We start from the raw sequence: 21,831 nt of genomic DNA, 5'->3' as shown, positions 1-21,831 counted from the left end.
TGCTTCCCATCAGGGACTGAACTGGTTTTTCAGGTTAACTTTGGCATTGAGAGAATCAGTTCATTCAGTTGGTTGGGGGGGCTTACAATTTTATTTTTGGTGTGCAAGATGTAGATAACTATGCCTATACCTATATATACAAGTGTTTATATATGTATATTTGTGTGTATATATGGTTTGTTTTACACAAATGGATGCCTACTTTATTTATTTTGGTAGCGATGAGGTCTCAGTCTAATCTCGAACTCCTGGGCTCAAGAGATCCTCCTGCCTAGGCCTCCCAAAGCACTTAGATTACATGCGTAAATCACTGCGCCCGGCCCTGCTTCACCCTCTTAAAGCCGCACTTGGGGGCTCCCCATCAGTGCAGACAGTGGCGCGTTCCTCCAAACCGCACAGACTCCCCCTGCGTGGACGCGTCTCGCCTCTTTACTCCACTTCCGCGGACCTTTCACTTTCAGGGAATACCCTCTGGCGCCGTTCTCTGCAGCACACACGTGAACGCCGCGGGATTCCAAGAAGTGGGATACTGAGGTAAAAGGTACGCGCGTTCAGAACAGGAAGACCCCGCAAAACGCCCGCCAAGACGTGGCCCCGCGTCCGCCCCGCCCACAACGCAGCCGCTCCCACTCGCGGAGCGCGCCTTGTGCCTCAGACTTCGGGTCTGTGTGATCCGCTGTGTACAACTGTACCCGAAAGGGTCCCCACGTGCACTATCTCGTGACAACTAAGGTGGACCGTCTTCTACTCCTAGGAGTCATCCCCAGGTTAGCGGGGCTTTCCGAATCCCTGGGGCTTCCAATCCGGAAGTTCCGCGTCCCTTCTGCCCCAACATAACATGGCGCCGACCGCAGCCACTTCCGTGATCCGCAGGCGACGAAGTCGCCCGGCCAGGATCAAAGATGGCCGAGCGCCCCCCACGCGCCCACTCTCGCTGGCCACTCCCGGCTCCGCTCTAGCTGCCGCTCTTAGTGAGCGCCGCGGCCAGCCAATCGCGGGGCGCAGAGGCCTCTGGCCCCGCCCCGCGGATCAGCTGAGGCAGTCGCAATGTCTCTTGACAGCGGCGGCGGCGCAGCCGGTTCCGGGTTCGACGCGGGGCGGGGGTAAGCGCGGCTGGCGAAAGCGCGGCTGGCGAAGGGGCTGCGGCGGGCGGCGAAGGGGGACCTGGTTGCGGCCGTGGGAGGGGACGTCCGGGCCGGGCCGCGGGGCTGCGTAGGCGCAGGCGGCCGGGCCGGGGCCCGCGGGGTGGGGCGGGCGCCGAGTCTCGGCCTCTGAGGTCGGGAGTCTCCACGGGCGTTTCCGGGGTCTCCGCAGATGTGAATCCCGATGGAGCGGCCTGAGGAAGGCAAGCAGTCGCCGCCGCCGCAGCCCTGGGGACGGCTCCTGCGTCTGGGCGCGGAGGAGGGCGAGCCGCACGTCCTCCTGAGGAAGCGGGAGTGGACCATCGGGCGGAGACGAGGTGCGGGGCTGAGGCCGGGGCCGGGGGCCGGGGGCCTGGGGCCGGGGCCGGGCAGAGCCACCGGGTTGCGGGCGGGCCACAGGGGCGGCGGTGCAGTGTGCGCTCCAGATTTTTCCGTGGAGTGAAATCTCATGTAAGAACTGGTATTTATTCCACTCTTGCACATGATTCATGCACATCATTTAGCCCTCGTTACAACTTTATAAATTAGTTGTGTTAATATACTCTCCAGAATGCAATATTGTCACGTTCGTTGCCGTACAGAGTATCTTTTCCGACTGTAATGGAACAAAATTAAAAATAATAGAAGGAAAAGTGGAAAATTCACAGATATGTGGACATTAAACACCACACTCTTAAAGCAACCGGTGGGTCAAATAAGTCTTTACAAGGTGAACTTTAAAAATGTTTTGAGACAAATGAAACAAAAATAGAATACACCAAAAGGTATTTAGGATGCAGCCAAGACAGTACTCAGAGGGAAATTTATAGCTGTAGTGCTTAGATTAAAAAAGATCTCAAGTCCCAGCCCCTAGAATATTTATTTATTTATTTAATAAACCTGGAAAGGTAAGAACTTGACCAAAGTCATACAACTGGTGAGAAGAAGTTCCCTCAGCCTCCACATTCACTGCCTCCAGTCTCCCAAGTGACCATCTGGTAGTTTGATTTCCCCTGAAGCCTTTGTATGGGGAGAGAAATGCACTGGTCCTGTCAACAAAAATGTTTAGTTTGTCTGAAAATTAATAAATTAGCTCAGCCGTTATACTCTAAAAAGGAGCGAGGATGGGAAATAGTTGCTGTTTGGAAGCAAATTTTTTTTTGGTTAGTTTCACCCCTTATAATGTGCTTGCACCTGTTTTTTTGTCTTTTTGGTTGTTTTTTTGAGGTAGAGGCTTGCTCTGTGGCCCAGGCTGGGGTGCAGTGGTGTGATCTCAGCTCACTGCACCCTCTGCCTCCAGGTTCAAGTGATTCTCCCGCCTCAGCCTCTGGAGTAGCTGGGACTACAGGCATGCGCCACCATGCCTGGCTAATTTTTGTATTTTTAGTAGAGACGAGCTTTTGCCATATTGCCCAGGCTGGTCTTGAACAACTGAGCTAAAGTGATTCACCTGCTTCGGCCTGCGAAAGTGCTGGGATTACAGGTGTGACTGTGTCTGACCTGGTTTTGTTTTTTGGGGTGTTTTGGTAGTCTTACATTCCAGTATCAAGTCCAAGTTTATTTTACAACTTTGAAAGTATTTAGATATCATTATAACATATCAAAATTATTCCTTTAAGACAAGAGAAAGTATTTGAAGTTTTTTCCCTTTGTCTTTACTTGATAGACTAGGAGGTTTGGTGAAGAGCAGAGGCCCTAGAGACAAATTATGTGGGTTCCCAACCTGTCAACACATAACTCTGGGCTAACAACATCTTTCTGCACCTATGTACCTACTTCACAGAGTTGCTCTGAGGAATTAATGAGATCATACGCAAACTGCTTAGAAGGAACTTCAGAGTTAGCACTTAGCATTAGCCATTGTTATTGTAACATGTTATACATGTTATTACATGTTAGGACATTACATGTTAAGACAAGGAGCGAAAATATGTCACTGAGTTTATCTTTTAATGGGAATGATTTTAGTGAATTTATAAATAATAATGTTGCCAGCAAAAACTTTAGGATTATTGTATTAGTTTGTTCATACTACCATAGCAAAATACTACATTCTGGGTGGCTTAAGCAACAGAAATTTATTTATTTACTTATTTTTTGAGATGGAGTCTCACTCTGTCGCCCAGGCTGGAGTGCAGTGGTGCGATCTCTGCCCACTGCAAGCTCCACCTCCCAGGTTCTCGCCATTCTCCTGCCTCAGCCTCCCGAGTAGCTGGGACTACTACCGCCCGCCACCACGCCCCGCTAATCTTTTGTATTTTTTTTTTTTTTTTTTTTGAGACGGAGTCTCGCTCTGTCACCCAGGCTGGAGTGCAGTGGCGCGATCTCGGCTCACTGCAAGTTCCGCCTCCTGGGTTCACGCCATTCTCCTGCCTCAGCCTCTCCGACTAGCTGGGACTACAGGCGCCCGCCAGCACGCCCGGCTAATTTTTTGTATTTTTTAGTAGAGACGGGGTTTCACCGTGGTCTCGATCTCCTGACCTCGTGATCCGCCCGCCTCGGCCTCCGAAAGTGCTGGGATTACAAGCGTGAGCCACCGCGCCCAGCCATCTTTTGTATTTTTAGTAGAGATGGGGTTTCACCATGTTAGCCAGGATGGTCTCAATCTCCTGACCTCGTGATCTGCCTGCCTCAGCCTCCCAAAGTGCTGGGATTACAGGCGTGAGCTATCGCACCCGGCCAGAAATTTATTTATTTTATTTTATTTATTTATTTATTTATTTTTTTTTGAGACGGAGTCTCGCTCTGTCACCCAGGCTGGAGTGCGGTGGCGCAATATCAGCTCAATGCAAGCTCTGCCTCCCGGGTTCACGCCATTCTCCTGCCTCAGCCTCCCGAGTAGCTGGGACTACAGGCATGTACCACCTCACCTGGCTTATTTTTTTCTATTTTAGTAGAGATGGGGTTTCACTGTGTTGCCCAGGCTGGTCTCGAACTCCTGAGCTCCAGCAATCTGTCTGCCTTGACCTCCCAAAGTGCTAGGATTACAGGCGTGAGCCACTGTGCCTGGCCAGAAATTTATTTTCATGGTTTGGGAGGCTGGGAAGTCCAAGATCAAGGTGTTGGCAGATTGGGTTCCTGGTGAGGGCTCTCTTCTTGGCTTGCAGGTGGCCACTTTCTTGCTGTGTCCTCACATGGCAGAGAGGGAGGACTCTGTTCTCTCTCTGCCTCCTCTTAAGAGGGCACCAGCCCTGTGACATCTGATTCCCACCCAGTGACCTCATTTAACATTTATCAGCTCACAGGCCCGATTTCCAAATATAGTCACATTGGGGATTAGGACTTAAATATATGAATTTTAGGGGGGTACAGACACTCAGTTACAAACAGTTCCTAACAGTTGTAGAACTTGATTATCTTATTTATTTTATATATATGTATATATATATTTTTTGAGACAGAGTTTTGCTCTTACTGCCCAGGCTGTAGTGCAGTGGCACCATCTTGGCTCAACCTCCACCTCCCGGGTTCAAGCAGTTCTCCTGCCTCAACCTCCTGAGTAGCTGGGATTACAAGTATGTGCCACCACTCTCAGCTAATTTTTGTATTTTTAGTAGAGACGGGGTTTCTCCATGTTCGTCAGGCTGGTCTTGAACTCCTGACCTCAGGTGATCCACCCGCCTCGGCCTCCCAAAGTGCTGGGATTACAGGCGTGAGCCACTGTGCCCGGCCTGATTTATTTATTTTTTGAGACAGAGTCTTACTCTGTCTCCCAGGCTGGAGTGCAGTGGTGTGATCTTGGCTCACTACAACCTGCATCTTCCAGGTTAAAGTGATTCTCCTGCCTGAGCCTCCAGACTAGCTGAGATTACAGGCGTGTGCCACCACACCTGGCTAGTTTTTTTTTGGTATTTTTAGTAGAGATGAGGTTTCACCATGTTGGTCAGGCTGGTCTTGAACTCCTGGCCTCAAATCAAATGATCCACCTGCCTTGGCCTCCCAAAGTGTTGGGATTACGGGCATGAGCCACCTCGCCCAGCCAGAACTTCATTATTTTAAAGTAATGATGTGCCTGCCATATACAAGGCATTATTTGGGGGAAAAGGGAAAGCCTAAGTAACGTGTAGGAAGGGGTGCAACAACCTTGTCTTCCCAAAGAGCTCTTTATCCTTTTTTTTTTTTTTTTTTTTTTTTGAGACGCAGTCTTGCTCTGTCGCCCAGGGTGGAGTGCAGTGGCCCGATCTCGGCTCACTGCAAGCTCTGCCTCTTGGGTTCATACCATTCTCCTGCCTCAACCTCCTGAGTAGCTGGGACTACAGGCGCCTGCCACCACGCCCGACTAATTTTTTTTGTATTTTTAGTAGAGACAGGGTTTCACCATGTTAGCCAGGATGGTCTTGATCTCCTGACCTCATGATCCACCTGCCTGGCCTCCCAAAGTGCTGGGATTACAGGCGTGAGCCACCACGCCCAGCCTTGTTTTTTTTTTGAGACGGAGTTTTGCTCTTGTTTCCCAGGCTGGAGTGCGATGACGTGATCTCAGCTCACTGCGACCTCCGTCTCCTGGGTTCAAGTGATTCTCCTGCCTCAGCATCCGGAGTAGCTGGGATTACAGGCACTCGCTACCACGCCTGGCTAATTTTTGTATCTTGTAGAGACAGGGTTTCATCATGTTGGCTCGGCTAGTCTCGAACTCCTGACCTCAGGTGGTCCTCCTGCCTGGGCCTCCCAAAGTGCTGGGATTACAGGCGTCATCCACCACGCCCAGCCAAGAGCTCTTTATTGTAAGAAAGTGGCAGAAATGTACATCAACTGCTTGAAAGATTTAACCCACCAAGTGTCAAGCACAGCAAATGCTGTGAATAGAACTTTAGCACAAAGCATCTTGGTTCCAGATTAGAATACTGATACTCAGGCCAGGCACGGTGGCTCATGCCTGTAATCCCAGCAGTTTGGGAGGCCAAAGCAGGAGGATCTCTTGACCCTATGAGTTTGAGACCAGCCAGGGCAACATAGACCCTGTATCTACAAAAAATTTAAAAATTAGCTGAGCGTGGTGGCGCATATTGGTAGTGTCAGCTACTCAGGAGGCTGAAGTGGGAGGATCACTTGAGCCTGGGAGTTCAAGGCTGCAATGAGCTGTGATTGCTCCACTGTACCACAGCTGGGGTAACTGAGCAAGACCTTGTCTCAAAGAAAAAAAAAAACCTGATGTTCTGGCATGGAGAAACCTCTGTTACAAACCGGCTCTGGCGACATCGTGCCTTGCACTGGTTTTGGGGCTTGAAGGAGACTATCCTGGCAGTTACGCTCAATGGAATGGGAAGAGCTTGACCACAGCTGATATTTGCCTTGGATACAGTACTTCCAATAGTCTAGAATGTTTGCACATATAAGATTTTTAATATCCGGTTTCATGGCAGTATCATTTACTTGTAGTAAAATTCACCTTTTTTGGAGTTCAGTGTTCCATGAGTTTTGGGAAATGTACTCACCAGTGCAGTCAAGATGTAGAACATGTTCGTTACCCTGAAAGGTCCCCCTGAGTCCTGGCTCCTGGCAGCCACTGATCTGGTTTCTTTGCCTTCTGCTGCTTCCAGCATGTCGTGACATGGGGTCACAGGGTGTCTGCCGTCATCTTCTGCGCCTGGCTTCTTTCCCTGGCACGCACCTTGTTGCATGGATCAGCAGTTTGCTCCTTTCTGTTACCGGGTAGTATTCTGTGGTTTGGATGCACCACGGTTTGTTAGTTTACAACCAGTGGATGGACATTTATACTGCTTCCTGTTTTTGTAAGAAAGCTAATATAAACATAAGTGTGCAGTCTTTGTAGGGACGTACATTTTTCTGTTAGCTAAATAACTATGAATGGAATTGCTGGGCCACGCGGCCAGTGTCTGTTTAACTTGGTGAGAAACTGCTGCATTGTTTCCCATGTGCTTGTCCATTTTGCAGTCCCACAGCAGAGTACGAGAGTTCCAGGTTTTCCACTTCCCCTTTGGCCACTCCTAGGTGGTCAGTCTTTTTTTTTTTTTTGAGACAGAGTCTCGCCCTGTCGCCAGGCTGGATTTGCAGTGGCGTGATCTCAGCTCACTGCACCCTCCGCCTCCCAGGTTCAAGCCATTCTCCTGCCTCAGCCTCCTGAGTAGCTGGGACTACAGGCACGTGCCACCATGCCTGGCTAATTTTTTTGTATCTTCAGTAGAGACGAGGTTTCACCGTGTTGGCCAGTATGGTCTCGATCTCTTGACTGTGTGATCCGCCCGCCTCGGCCTCCCAAAGTGCTGGGATTACAGGCGTGAGCCACCGTGTCTGGCCCGTGGTCAGTCTTTATTTTCAGCCAATTCTTATTTGATGTGTAGTGGTATTTCATGGTTTTAATTTGCATTTCTCTGAAGATTAATGATGTTGAGCATTTTGTCATGTGCTTAATTTGCCATCCATATCTCTTCTTTGATAAAGTGTTTAAATTGTTTTAAGTTGCATTGTTTACTTTCTATTTATTGAGTTATCAGAGTTCTCTATACATTCTGGATATAAGATCTTTGTCAGATACGTATTTTACAAATATTTCCACCAGTCCATAGCTTGTCTTTTCATCTTTTTAAACAGTATCTTTTGAAGAACAGATTTTTACTTTTTTTTTTTTTTTTTGAGATGGAGTCTTGCTCTGTCGCCAGGCTGGAGTGCAGTGGCGCGATCTCAGCTCACTGCAACCTCCGCCTCCCATGTTCAAGCGATTCTCCCACTTCAGCCTCTCAAGTAGCTGGGATTACAGGTGCATGCTACCATGCCCAGCTATTTTTTTCTATTTTTAGTCGAGATGGGGTCTCATCATGTTGGCCAGGCCGATCTTGAACTCCTGGTCTGAAGTGATCCACCCGCCTTGGCCTCCCAAAGTGATGAGATTACAGGTGTGAGCCACTGCCCTCAGCCTTACTTTTTTTTTTTGAGCCAGAGTCTCGCTCTGTCACCCAGGCTGGAGTGCAGTGGCGTGATCTCGGCTCACTGTAACCTTCGCCTCCTGGGTACCCGCCATTCTCCTGCCTCAGCCTCCCATGTAGCTGGGATTATAGGCGCCTGCCACCATGCCTGGCTAATTTTTGTATTTTTAGTAGAGACTGGGTTTCACCATGTTGGTCAGGCTGGTCTTGAACTCCTGACCTTGTGATCCGCCCGCCTTGGCCTCCCAAAGTGCTGAGATTACAGGTGTGAGCCACCACACCTGGCCCAGAATGACTTTTTTTTTGTTTTTTTTTGAGTTGGAGTCTTGCGCTGTCGCCCAGGCTGGAGTGCAGTGGCACCATCTCGGCTCGCTGCAAGCTCTGCCTCCCGGGTTCACGCCATTCTCCTGCCTCAGCCTCCCGAGTAGCTGGGACTACAGGCGCCCACCATCATGCCCAGCTAATTTTTTGTAGTTTTGGTAGAGATGGGGTTTCACCATGTTAGCCAGGATGGTCTCGATCTCCTGACCTTGTGATCCGCCCCCCTCGGCCTCCCAAAGTGCTGAGATTACAGGCATGAGCCACGGTGCCTGGCCCAGATTTTACTTTTGACGAACCTCAGCTTATTATTATTATTTTTTCCTGGTTTGTGCTTTTTGTGTCCTTTCTGTGAAGTCCATGCAAGACCCAACGGCACTAAGATTTTTGCCTGTCTTTTCCACTGGAAGTTTCATAGTTTTAGATTTTACATTTGTCTCTGGCCATCCTTACACGGCCACAATACTGTATTGATTACTATAGCATGATGGTAAGTCAGTTAAGTAACATGAGTCTTCCAGCTTCATTCTTTTTCAAAATTGCTTTGGTTTTCCTTCAGTTTTTTTCTGTGAACTTTAGAATCAGCTTGTCAGTGTCTACAAGCCCTCTGGGATTTTGACTGGAATTGCATTGAATGTATGAAACAATCTGGAGGACAGCTGGCATTTTAACAATATAGAGTCTTCTCTATAGATTCACACACCCATAGGTCAGTGATGGGAGCAAGGCTCAGGCTAAAGCAGATTCAGGGTGTCTTTCTATGTGGAACATTTAGGAAAAGTACATTTGCATGGCCACTGTCTCCTGACCAAACCCTTTGCTTTTTTGTCTTATAGTATCTTTATGTATCTTTATAGATTATTATAGACAGTAATGATTAATGATAAGATATTAAAAAGCCTTTGTTCTTTTGATTTAAGGAGAGGGCAAGTATTGAGGATTTTCCCTCTTGCATTTAATGAAGATAGAATTATTGTATTCAGGGCCGGGCGGTGGTGGCTCACGCCTGTAATCCCAGCACTTTGGGAAGCTGAGGTGGGCACATCACGAGGTCAAGAGATCGAGACCATCCTGGCCAACATTGTGAAACCTCATCTCTACTAAAAATACAAAAATTAACTGGCCCTGGTGGTGTGCACCTGTAATCCCAGCTACTCAGGAGGCTGAGGCAGGAGAATCACTTGAACCCGGGAGGCAGAGGTTGCAGTGAGCCGAGATCGCGCCACTGCACTCCAGCCTGGGCGACAGAGAGAGACTCCATCTCAAAAAAAAATAAAAGAAAGAAAACCCCAAAGTGTCAGAATTATTGTATTCAGCTATAGATGCATCCCTGTATATAAGATGCAGTTTCTTATACGTGTACAAATGCTTATCGCAGGCCAGGCGTGGTGGCTCACGCCTGTAATCCCAGCACTTTGGGAGGCCAAGGCAGGCTGATTATGAGGTCAGGAGTTCAAGACCAGCATGGTGAAACCCTGTCTGTACTAAAAATACAAAAAATTAGCTGGGCATGGTGGCGCATGCCTGTAGTCCCAGCTGCTCAGGAGGCTGAGGCAGGAGAATGGCTTGAACTCGGGAGGTGGAGGTTGCCGTGAGCCAAGATGGTGCCACTGCACTCCAGCCTGGGCGACAGTGCGAGACTCCATCTCAAAAAAAAAAAACAAAACAGACAAACAAAAAAAACCCAAATGCCTATGGCAGTTGGCTCAGTCACTTTTTCTGTGACTGTCGCTTCAATTTTATGTTGATTTATGAAACCTAAGTTTACACAGAAAATAAATTAAGGACTAAATTAAGATACTGAAGAATTACTTAAGCCCCTGAGTTTTTTTTCTTTCTTTCTTTTTTTTTTTTTTTTTTTTTTTGAGACAGAGTCTTGCTCTGTCGCCCAGGCTGGAGTGCAGTGGCGCGATATCGGCTCACTGCAAGCTCCGCCTCCCGGGCTCTTGCCATTCTCCTGCCTCAGCCTCCTGAGTAGCTAGGATTACAGGCACCTGCCACCACGCCCGGCTAATTTTTTGTATTTTTAGTAGAGACAGGGTTTCACCATGTTAGCCAGGATGGTCTCAATCTCCTGACCTCATGATCTGCCTGCCTCAGCCTCCCAAAGTGCTAGGATTACAGGCATGAGTCACCGCACCTGGCCCCACACCTGGCTAATTTTTTGTATTTTTAGTAGAGATGGGGTTTCACTGTGTTAGCCGGATGGTCTCGATCTCCTGACCTCGTGATCCACCCGCCTTGGTGTGAGCCACCTGGCCTAGCCAAGCCCCTGAGTTTTTTTAAAGTTCTAATAATACTCATCAGGTTAGCTGTGTATGCAAGCATATTGTAAAATTGCTTTTTTTTTTTCCAGTTGGAGTCTAGCTCTGTCGCCAAGACTGGAGTGCAGTGGCGTGATCTCGGCTCACTGCAACCTCTGCCTCCTGGGTTCATGCGATTCTTCTGCCTCAGCCTCCCAAGTAGCTGGGATTACAGACAACCGCCACCACACCCAGCTAATTTTTGTATATTTAGTAGATATGGGGTTTCACTGTGTTGGGCAGGCTGGTCTCGAACTCCTGACCTCGTGATCCATTCACCTCAGCCTCCCAAAGTGCTGGGATTACAAGCCTGAGCCACTGCACCCGGGTGTAAAATTGCCATTTAAGACGCTGTGCGTAACTGGAGGTATTGATGGGTGTCTTTGAGAAGATGGGGATTCAGAAAGGTTCAGGACGGGCCGGGCGCAGTGGCTCACGCCTGTAATCCCAGCACTTTGGGAGGCCAAGGTGGGCAGATCACAAGGTCAAAAGATCGAGACCATCCTGGCTAACATGGTGAAACCCCATATCTACTAAAAATACAAAAAATTAGCCAGGCATGGTAGCAGGCACCTGTAGTCCCAGCTACTCAGGAGGCTGAGGCAGGAGAATGGCGTGAACCTGGGAGGTGGAGCTTGCAGTGAGCCGAGATGGTGCCACTGCCCTCCAGCCTGGGCGACAGAGCGAGACTCCATCTCAAAAAAAAAAAAAAAAAAAAAAAAAATTTCTTTATGTCTTTCTTGGTTAAGTGTTTTTTTTACATATGTACAGTGGGGATCCTGAGTTGGAACCACATAGTTTGGTAAACAAAGGGCAGTAGTGTTCACAGTTACCACGATCATATCCTGTGTCGTCCCACCCTCTCTTTTTTAGGTTGCGACCTTTCATTCCCCAGCAATAAACTGGTCTCTGGAGATCACTGTAGAATTATAGTGGATGAAAAATCAGGTCAGGTGACACTGGAAGATACCAGGTGAGTACGTTCTGAGCTTCTTTTGGTGTTTCTTCTTGTAGCTTAAGAAGCCTGACTTCGTGCTATGTGCTGTGTGCCATGGCTGAGGAGGAGAAGAAATGCTGTCTTTAGTGTGATAACAGCGGCTCATTTTTATAACAGCACAGTCATGTGTCCCTTAGCAACAGGAATCCAGTCTGAGAAATGTGTCGTTAGACAATTTGATCATCTTGCAAACATCATGGAGTATACTTAAACAAACCTAGATGGTGTAGCCTACTGCATACCTAGGCTATATGGTATAGCCGATTGCTCCTAGGCTATCAACCTATACAGCGTGCTACTGTACTGAATGCTATAGGCAGTTGTAACACGATGGTAAGAGTATTTATCGAAACACAGAAAAGGTGCAGTAAAAATATGATATTTTAATTATTTTAATCTCATGGGACTACTATCGTATATGCGTCTGTTGAAAAAATCATTATTATCAGGCCGGGCACGATGGCTCACACCTGTAATCCCAGCACTTTGGGAGGCTGAGGCAGGTGGATCACCTGAGGTCAGGAGCTCAAGCCCGGCCTGGCCAACATGGAGAAACCCCGTCTCTATTAAAAATATAAAAATTAGCCAGGCGTGGTGGCGTGCGCCTGTAATCCCAGCTACTCGGGAGGCTGAGACAGGAGAATCACTTGAACCCGGGAGTTGGAGTTTGCGGTGAGCTGAGATGGCGCCACTGCACTCCAGCCTGGAAAATGAGTGAAACTCCGTCTCAAAACAAAACAGAGCAAAAGTTACTATCTGGGGCATGACTGTAGTTAATTAGGCTCCCAAGGTATTAGAAGATGTATTTCCTGGTTTCCAGGATGGGACCCTTAGTGACACTTTGGTGTCTGTGACCCTTCTTGAGTGTATTCAAATTAAGTATGTCTCAGAAATAAGACTTAAAAGATGCTGGTAATTTTTGGTTCTTGCAAGCCTATTCAAGTTTGATTTCTTTCCCTCAAATCAAAAAATCATTTTTTAAAACTAATAAATTCTCATTCTTGTACAACTTAAGTACAGATTGAGTATCTGAAATGATTGAGACTAGACTGTTTAGATTTTGGATTGTTTCAGATTTTAGAATATTTTCATTATACTTACCAGTTGAGCATGTCTGATTCAAAATTCTGAAATGCTCCAGTGAGTATTTTTTTGAGTGTCTTGTTGGTGCTCAAAAAGTTTTGGATTTCACATTTCTGATTAGGGACATTCAGCTTAGGGATATTCAACTTAGAAAGTGGAAAGCTTTCCAAAATCCTATTCATACATTAAAAATGCATATGTTGGTATATATATTTTGCATAAATGCAATTACGCTACACATACTGTTGTAGCATCAGCTTTTTTCTTTCTTTCTTTTTTTTTTGAGATGGAGTTTCGCTCTGTTGCAGGCTGAAGTACAGTGGTGTGATCTTGGCTCACTGCAACCTCCGACTCCCAGGTTCCAGCGATTCTCCTGCCCCAGCCTCCCATGTAGCCGGCATCGTAGGCACACACTACCAAGCCCAACTATTCTTTTGTATTTTTAGTAGACACGGGATTTCACCATGTTGGCCAGGCTGGTCTCGAACTCCTGATCTCAGGTGATCCGCCTGCCTCAACCTCCCAAAGTGCTGGGATTACAGGCGTGAGCCACCACGCCCGGCCAGCTTTTTTCACTTATGGTGTTTTATGGAGCGCTTCACATGTCACTGTGTCTACATCCAGCACATCTTTTCGTTATCTTAAGATAGTTTCTTTGTCACTTCCCTTATTGGTGGACATTTATTGTTTTGACTTTTTCTTACTATAAATAACACTGCAGTGACTCTTTCCCAAACTCTGCCTTCATGTCTGTTTTCTTGGGATGATTTCTCGGAAGGGAAGTCTGTGTCAGTGTTACTGAGAATGTGCCTATTCCTTTTTTTCTCTTTTTTGAGACGGAGTCTCGCTCTGTGGCTCAGGCTGAAGTGCTGTTGGTGCGATCTCAGCTCACTGCAACCTCCACCACCCGGGTTCAAGCGATTCTCCTGCCTCAGCCTCCTGAGTTGCTGGGATTACAGGTGCCCGCCACCACGCCCAGCTCAGATGGGGTTTCACAATGCTGGCCAGGCTGGACTTGAGCTCCTGGTCTCAGGTGATCCACCTGCCTCAGCCTCCCCAAGTGCTGGGATTGCAAGTGTGAGCCCCTGCACCCAGCCAGAATGTGCGTCTTTTAAATCTGCTGCAAGTGGCAGGTGGTCTTCTAGCAGTATGTTGAGTGTGTGCTGTTCTCACCGCAGGATTTTTTTTTGTTTGGTAAAGATCAGGCTCTGTGAGATTCTTTGGTAACTGATAGTTTCAGGGATAGAAGACTAGGAAGTAGGTTTTAATAGGAAGAACTGATGCCCCTTTTCCTGGTCTAATAGGTATCAGATTAAGTTCTCTATTTCTTGGCACAATGGGAAAGGCAGGGTGCTGGTCCCTAGCTGTCCCGCTTGTTCGGGGGCCTGGCTTCCCCATGCTGGGTGCTGGTCCCGGGCCTTCCCTCCTGTTCCAGGGCCTGGCTTCCCCGTGCTGGGTGCTGGTCCCGGGCCTTCCCGCCTACATCAGGGCCTGGCTTCCTCACGCTGGGTGCTGGTCCTGGGCCTCCCTGCCTGTTCCAGGGCCTGGCTTCCCTGTGCTGGGTGCTGGTCCTGGGCCTCCCTGCCTGCTTCAGGGCCTGGCTTCCCTGTGCTGACTGTGTGGTGGTGTTACTTTCTTATGGCTGTTGTAATTTACCACAAGCTTAATGGATTTAAAAAACACAAATTTGCTGTCTTACTATAGTTATGGAGGTCCAAAGTCCAGTATGGGTCTGATGGGGCTAAAATCCAGGTCTGAACAGGGCTGATTTCTTCTGGAGGCTCCAGGGGAGAATTTGTTCTCTGCCTTTTCCAGGTTCCAGAGGTGCCACGTTCCCTGGCAGAGGTGGGCTGGAGGGGAGGGGGGCTCAGGCAGAAGGAACCACGTGTGTAGGGGCCCCCGAGCATGAGCAGGGCCGTGTGGTCGGAGCGTGTGGTGAGCGGCAAAGTCACACAAGGGAGCTTGGGCTTTAGCCTGAGAGCAGTGAGGAGTCATCAAACGGGTGTAAGCAGAGGAGTGAAATAATCGGATTTTTGTTTGGAAAGAGCAGGAGGATGAGTGATGACTGCAGTCGCCCCTCGGCATCTGGGGGGACTGGCTCCAGCGCCCCTGCATGCACCCAAGTCTGTGCACACCCCAGCCCCGTAGCCAGCCCTGCGGAGCAGGAGGACACAGAAAGTCAGTCCAGCATATGTGTGGGGTTCACTCCCTCTCATTGAGAAAAACCCGTGTATAAGTGCATCTGCGCAGCTCAAAACCGCATCTTCCAGGGTCAGCTCTGTGTTGTAACAGCAGAACTGAGGCACACACAGCCACTGCCTGGTTTCGGAGGTTTTACGGGGAGACGGCCGTGGCAGTTCATTTGCTTACTGTCTGCATTTGCCTTCCTGCCACAGACGGCAGAGCTGAACAGTGACAGTGGTGACCGCAAAACCTACACTGTTTACCCTCTGTTTACTGAAATTGTTTGCCACTCCCATACCTCAGCAAACCGTGGTGGTCACTCAGATGTGAGTTCTGTCCACTGCTGGGCCCTCGGGAGTGAAGCTGCAGAGCTGAGGCCTGTGTGGTTTCAGTTGTTTTGCTCGGTTGCCATTTTGTGTGTCAGGTATGCTGTGCTCTTGGATCTTCGTCACCTGACCAACGCCTGATTTGCTGTCAAGTCTGTGCTCAGAAGTCCCCAGGAGGCACTTCCTGCCCCATCAACTTAGCCTTCTCCTGTCTGTCCCTGGGTCAGCAGCATCTGCATTGGCCTCTCCCCGGGCAGAGTGCCTCAAGGGGCTTGGCAGCCAGACCACAGGCTCTGAGTGCAGGGCCCAGCATTTAGTCTGCTTCTGCCCAGAGCCAGGCTCTTGGGAGGGATCAGTACTCATTGGAGGCATGAGCTCACCGGGGTTGTGATGGCTGCAGGGAACGGAACTGTGGATAGCTCAAGTCCAGCTCAGGGGAGGCTGGAGGTGGAAGCACCACGCTGCAGACGAGGCCTCCGGGTCCACTAGGAGGCAAACGGGAGAGAACCCAGCCCTGCAGCAGCAGAGCTGCCAAGCACGTGAGGAGGTGTGGTGGCTGGTTAGGCTGTCAGTCAGGGAGAATTGGGCGAGCCATTTCTCGAGAGAATGGTGAGGGGTGCGTGGATGTGTGCATCGTTACATATTTACACTGTTCCTATGAGTATTTCCAGAATGGTCATATTGAGCTGCTTTGCTAATGGTGCTAGAAAAAAAATTTTGTAACTCCAAGTTATTTTAAGTAGAATAAATTGTGTTTTTGTTTTTTTACAGCACCAATGGAACAGTGATTAACAAGCTGAAAGTTGTTAAGAAGCAGACATGCCCTTTACAGACTGGGGATGTCATCTACTTGGTGTACAGGAAGAATGAACCGGAACACAGTAAGAGAGAGGAAGGCTTGCCAGGGTCAGACCTACACGGGGGTGCACGTGAGGGCGCGCTCTGAACGTTCCTCCTGGCTACATCCCTTCCCATAGGAATGTTCCTCCTGGCCACACCCCCTTTCTTGCTCACATGGGTTCCTGCTGTGAATAGTGTCTGTTGAGGAGTGGGAGTGTCGACTTTGCAGCCTGAGCCCAGCCATTCCTCAGGAATACTACCATGGCCATGAGCAGCCAGTCCCAAAATGGCAACCAAGGAGAAACTAATGGGGATGGTTTGGGTTCTACAGGAGAAGAACTTGAGTTATGGGGAATAAAACCTAGGACCAGTGGTCTGGAGGCCATTGATGTTTCTGCTTTTGGAGACCTTACAAGAAACATCAAAGGTTAGACTGGATTCCAGTAAGTTTTTTCAGCTCCAGAAGTCTGCGTTTTTGTTTTGTAGAAGAACGGTATAGGACAAGGAAAGTTATGGGAGTCCTTTGAAGGTCACCCCTGAAATATTTTTTTTTTTTTTTTTTTTGAGATGGAGTTTCACTCTTGTGTCCAGGCTGAAGTGTAATGGCGCAGTCTCAGCTCACCGTGATCTCCACCTGCTGGGTTCAAGCTATTCTGCCCCAGCCTCCCGAGTAGCTGGGATTATAGGCGCCCACCATCACGCCCGGCTCATTTTTGTATTTTTAGTAGAGATGGGGTTTTGCCATGCTGGACAGGCTGGTCTCAAACTCCCGACCTCAGGTGATCCACCCACCTCAGCCTCCCAAAGTGCTGGGATTACAGGCATGAGCCAGTGCACCTGGCCAATACTTACTTATTTAATATTTTTTTTGAGACAGAGTCTTACTCTGCTCTGTTGCCTAGGCTGGAGTGCAGTGGTGTGATCTCAGCTCACTGCAACCTCCACCTCCTGGTTTCAAGCGATTCTCCTGCCTCAGCCTCCCAGGTAGCTGGGATTACAGATGCATGCCACCACACCCAGCTTAATTTTTGTATTTTTAGTAGAGACAGGGTTTCGCCATGTTGGCCAGGCTGGTCTCGAACTCGGGACCTCAGGTAATCCGCCCACCTTGGCCTCCCAGAGTGCTGGGATTACAGGCAAGAGCCACTGCACCTGGTCACCCCTGAAATACCTAAAGACCATAGTGGTGAGGGAGAATGGGGCAAATATGTCTTAGGCATCTTCAGCATAAACTTAACCAGCCCCTGGCCACACAGAAGGATCTCGTATCTGCTCCTTTGTGTAGTTTGAAATTATAAGTGAGGCATAGATTCTTCACCTTCTTCTGCCTCCTGATGCCATTTTTTGCCGAGGCTTATTTCTTTTCAGTTGGTAGAGATGTTTTAGATGACTTGTTTTGAAATCTCTTAAACTGATGAATTTGTTATTAGCTGATGAGTCAAAATAATCAACAAAAAACAAATGGACTGGAGAACAGAAGAGAAAAATGAGTTCTCAATTTGCACAGAGGCCACCGCTTTTCTGATTTGATTGATTTTCTTTTAGACGTGGCATACCTCTATGAATCTTTAAATGAAAAGCAAGGCATGACACAAGAATCCTTTGGTAAGTAAGAGTATAGCAAAGAAGTGGATGCATATTAGGAGCTGTAGCATTCCTTTTTTTTTTTTTTTTTTTTTTTTTTGAGATGGAGTCTTGCTCTGTTGCCCAGGCTGGAGTGCAGTGGTGCGATCTCAGCTCACTGCAGCCTCAGCCTCCCGGGTTCAAGCAGTTCCCCTGCCTCAGCCTCCCGTTTTTTTTTTTTTGAGACAGAGTTTTGCTCTTGTTGCTCAGCCTGGAGCGCAGTGGCGCGATCTCGGCTCACTGCAACCTCCACCTGCCGGGTTCGAGAGATTCTCCTGCCTCAGCCTCCCAAGTAGCTGGGATTACAGGTTGCACCATCATGCCTGGCTAATTTTTTTTTTTTTTTTTTTTTTGAGATGGAGTTGTGCTCTGTCGCCCAGGCTGGAGTGCAGTGGCGTGATCTCGGCTCACTGCAACCTCCGCCTCCCGGGTGCACGCCATTCTCCTGCCTCAGCCTCCCAAGTAGCTGGGACTACAGGCAGTTGCTACCATGCCCGGCTAATTTTTTGTATTTTTAGTAGAGATGGGGTTTCACCGTGTTAGCCAGGTTGGCCTCGATCTTCTGGCCTTGTGATCCACCTGCCTCAGCCTCCCAAAGTGCTGGGATTACAGGCATGAGCCACTGCGCCCGGCATGCCTGGCTAATTTTTATATTTTTAGCAGAGACGGGGTTTCACCATGTTGGTCAGGCTGGTCTCGAACTCCTGACCTCAGGTAATACACCTGCCTCGGCTTCCCAAAGTGCTGGGATTACAGGCCTGAACCACCGTGCCTGGCCTTGGGGCTGTTGCATTCTTAAGAGCGTTTCAGTCCCTAGAGTGCTTGAGCCTGGGTGTGTGCTGCTTCTGCTCCTTTTTGGGTTACAGAAGCTAACAAGGAAAATGTGTTCCATGGAACCAAAGATACCTCAGGTGCAGGTGCAGGGCGAGGGGCCAATCCCTGGGTCCCTCCGTCGTCGCCCGCCACTCAGGTGTGCTTTGAGGAACCACAGCCATCAACGTCGACGTCAGACGTCTTCCCCACAGCCTCGGCCTCTTCCACGGAGCCTCCTCCTGCAGGGCGAGAGCGTTCCTCCAGTTGTGGTGAGGTCATATCTCATGAGGTCTTGGTGCTGGTTGCATAGTTTTTGTTCACTGCTCTTTACCTGTGTTGTTACAGAGACAGATAAACGACCGAGGACTGACATGAGGTTCTCAGTAAGATTTCTGTAGGAGTCAATATCGAGTATGTTGTTCCCTTCACTTCCCAAGAGAAGTGAAGATCAGGGACTCTAGTACCATGGTGTATTTTGCAGTTTCATTGAGATTATAATTCACATACCATAAAAGTCATCCAGCTAAAGTGTACATTTCAGTCGATTTTAGTACATCACAAGGTGTGGGACCATCACCACTTATTAACACCAAAAGGAAACTGGTGCCCACCAGCAGTCACTCCGCATGTCCCCTTCCCCTCGGCCCCACCAGCAGTCACTCCCCATGTCCCCTTCCCCTCAGCCCCACCAGCGGTCACTCCCCATGTCCCCTTCCCCTCAGCCCCACCAGCAGTCACTCCGTGTGTCCCCTTCCCCTCGGCCCCACCAGCGGTCACTCCCCATGTCCCCTTCCCCTCGGCCCCACCAGCAGCCACTCCCCATGTCCCCTTCCCCTCGGTCCCACCAGCGGTCACTCCCCATGTCCCCTTCCCCTCGGCCCCACCAGTGGTCACTCCCCATGTCCCCTTCCCCTCGGCCCCAGCAGTCACTCCCCATGTCCCCTTCCCCTCAGCCCCACCAGCAGTCACTCCCCATGTCCCCTTCCCCTCGGCCCCAGCAGTCACTCCCCATGTCCCCTTCCCCTCAGCCCCACCAGCGGTCACTCCCCATGTCCCCTTCCCCTCGGCCCCACCAGCGGTCACTCCCCATGTCCCCTTCCCCTCGGCCCCAGCAGTCACTCCCCATGTCCCCTTCCCTCGGCCCCACCAGCGGTCACTCCCCATGTCCCCTTCCCCTCGGCCCCACCAGCGGTCACTCCCCATGTCCCCTTCCCCTCGGCCCCACCAGCAGTCACTCCCCATGTCCCCTTCCCCCCAGCCCCTGGCAGCTGCGTGTGCTTTTGGCCTCTGGATTTTTCTGTTCTAGACACTTCACAGACGGAATCATGCGTGCTCTTGTGACAGGGCTCTTTTTTGTTGTTGTTGAGACGGAGTCTCGCTCTGTCACCCGGGCTGGAGTGCAGTGGTGCGATCTCGGCTCACTGCAAGCTCCGCCTCCCAGGTTCACGCCATTCTCCTGCCTCAGCCTCTCGAGTTGCTCTCCCAGAAGACTGCTCCCTCCCTCTCATGGGCCAGCCTGGCTGCTCTGCTATAGGCTCCTTTGGAAGAGCCCAGCTCCTCAGCAGCAGAGTGCTCTTTGTTTTCTGTTTTTTTGAGACAGAGTCTTGCTCTGTTGCCCAGGCTGGAGTGCAGTGGCGCAATCTCGGCTCACTGCAACCTCCGCCTTCAGGGTTCAAGTGATTCTCCTGCCTCAGCCTCCTGAGTAGCTGGGATCACAGGCGCGTGTCACGACGCCCAGAAAATTTTTGTATTTTTAGTAGAGACGTTGTTGGCCAGACTGGTCACCAGCAGCAGTGTTCTAAAAGCATACCTCAGTCTGATGGATGACATCCCAGCCATCTGAAGAGTAACATCCAGATGTATTGTAACATTCCAGTGTGTTGTAACATTCTGGTGTGTTGTAACATTCCGTCGTGTTGTAACATTTGGTGTTACACAGTGTGTCGGTATGTTGTAACATTGTGGTGTGTTGTAACATTCCCGGTGTGTTGTAACGTTCCAGTGTGTTATTCCAGTGTGTTATAACATTCCAGCGTGTTGGTGTGTTGTAACATTCCCGGTGTGTTGTAACGTTCCTGTGTGTTATAACATTCGGTGTGTTGTAACATTCTGGTGTGTTGTAACATTTGGTGTGTTGTAACATTCCGGTGTGTTAACATCCCGGTGTGTTGTCACATTTGGTGTGTGGTAACATTCCGATGTGATTTCAGGACTTACCTGGGGGGACTTCTCAGGTGCTAATTGGGGACACTAAGTTGCAGGCAAGACTGTGGAGAGTCAGTGCTATGTAGTTTCCACCTGTTACTTCTGGAGATAAGAGGAACAGCGGAGACCAAACCCGTGACAGACAGTTTCTACTAGCCTGTCTCCTATAGACTAAAAACCCCGGCGTCTCAAAGCCTGTTTGATTTACCTTTGTTTTAACATCATAACCTTAAATTTATGAGTGAAGGAAAATAACACTTCAAGATGGAAACATCTCAGCACTGGACACGGTGGGTCACGCCTGTAATCCCAGCACTTTGGGAGGCTAAGGTGGGCAGATCCCTTGAGCCCAGGAGTTCGAGACCAGCTTGGGTAACATGGTGAAACCCTATCTTTACAAAAAATACAATACAAAAATACAAAAATTAGCCGGGTGTGGTGGTGCATGCCTGTAATCCCAGCTACTTGGAAGGCTGAGGAGGGAGGATTGCTTGAGCCTGGGAGGCGGAGGTTACAATGAGCTGAGATTGCACCACTGCACTCCAGCCTTGGCAACAAAGCCAGAGCCCATCTCAAAAAAAAAAAAAAGACCTGTAATCCCAGCACTTTGGGAAGCCAAGACAGGCGAATCACTTGAGGTCAGGAGCTTGAGACCAGCCTGGCCAACATGGTGAAACCCCGTCTCTACTGAAAATACAAAAATAATCCGGGCATGGTGGCAGGCGCCTGTAGTCCCAGCTACTCGGGAAGCTGAGACAGGAGGTTCACCTGACACAGGAGGATCACCTGAGGCTGGGAGGCGGAGGTTGCAGTGAGCTGAGATCGTGTCACTGCACTCCAGCCTGGGCGACAGTTAGACCAGGTCTCAAAAAAAAAAAAGAAAAAAGAAAAGAAAACATGCCAGATTTGAATAGCCACCTGAATGTTGGAGTTTTACCAGCTCTCTTGGCCTGTGTACCCTTCATCGTATCTTCCAGGTTCCTTAAAACCTGCCCTTGGGCACAGCCGGGATGTGCACTGGCTCTTCGCAGCTAGATCCAGCATGCACTGACTCTCCCTGTGCAGGGATAGCCCCAGAGGAATAGAGGTGGTGTTCCAGCCACTCCAGTGTGGCCCACAGAGTTTCAAGTGCAG

At 49.4% G+C, this 21,831-nt stretch overlaps 1 protein-coding gene across 9 annotated transcripts in view; it reads left to right on the top strand.

Annotated features, from left to right (window-relative positions):
* Positions 1-1,026: 1,026 nt before the first annotated feature.
* CHFR (checkpoint with forkhead and ring finger domains) overlaps positions 1,027-21,831 on the top strand; it is a 46,521-nt gene continuing 25,716 nt past the window's right edge. For 7 of the 9 annotated variants that reach the window (XR_004032103.1, XR_004032102.1, XR_004032101.1 and 4 more), the window contains exons 1-6: positions 1,027-1,103; positions 1,315-1,459; positions 11,500-11,599; positions 15,988-16,097; positions 17,602-17,661; positions 18,546-18,761. Coding sequence is in view for 6 of the 9 variants with exons in the window: in XM_030821749.1 (XP_030677609.1) it covers positions 1,327-1,459; positions 11,500-11,599; positions 15,988-16,097; positions 17,602-17,661; positions 18,546-18,761 (619 nt within the window). In the remaining 3 variants the exon portion in view is untranslated. Of the gene's footprint in view, positions 1,104-1,314; positions 1,460-11,499; positions 11,600-13,071; positions 13,109-15,987; positions 16,098-17,601; positions 17,662-18,545; positions 18,762-21,831 lie in introns of those variants that run through there. The other 2 variants (XM_030821750.1, XM_030821752.1) reach the window with 2 other exon arrangements.

This window comes from Nomascus leucogenys, chromosome 10 (genome assembly GCF_006542625.1).
Source record: "Nomascus leucogenys isolate Asia chromosome 10, Asia_NLE_v1, whole genome shotgun sequence".
NCBI lineage: Eukaryota > Metazoa > Chordata > Mammalia > Primates > Hylobatidae > Nomascus > Nomascus leucogenys.
This window is presented reverse-complemented; position numbering and strand designations above follow the sequence as displayed.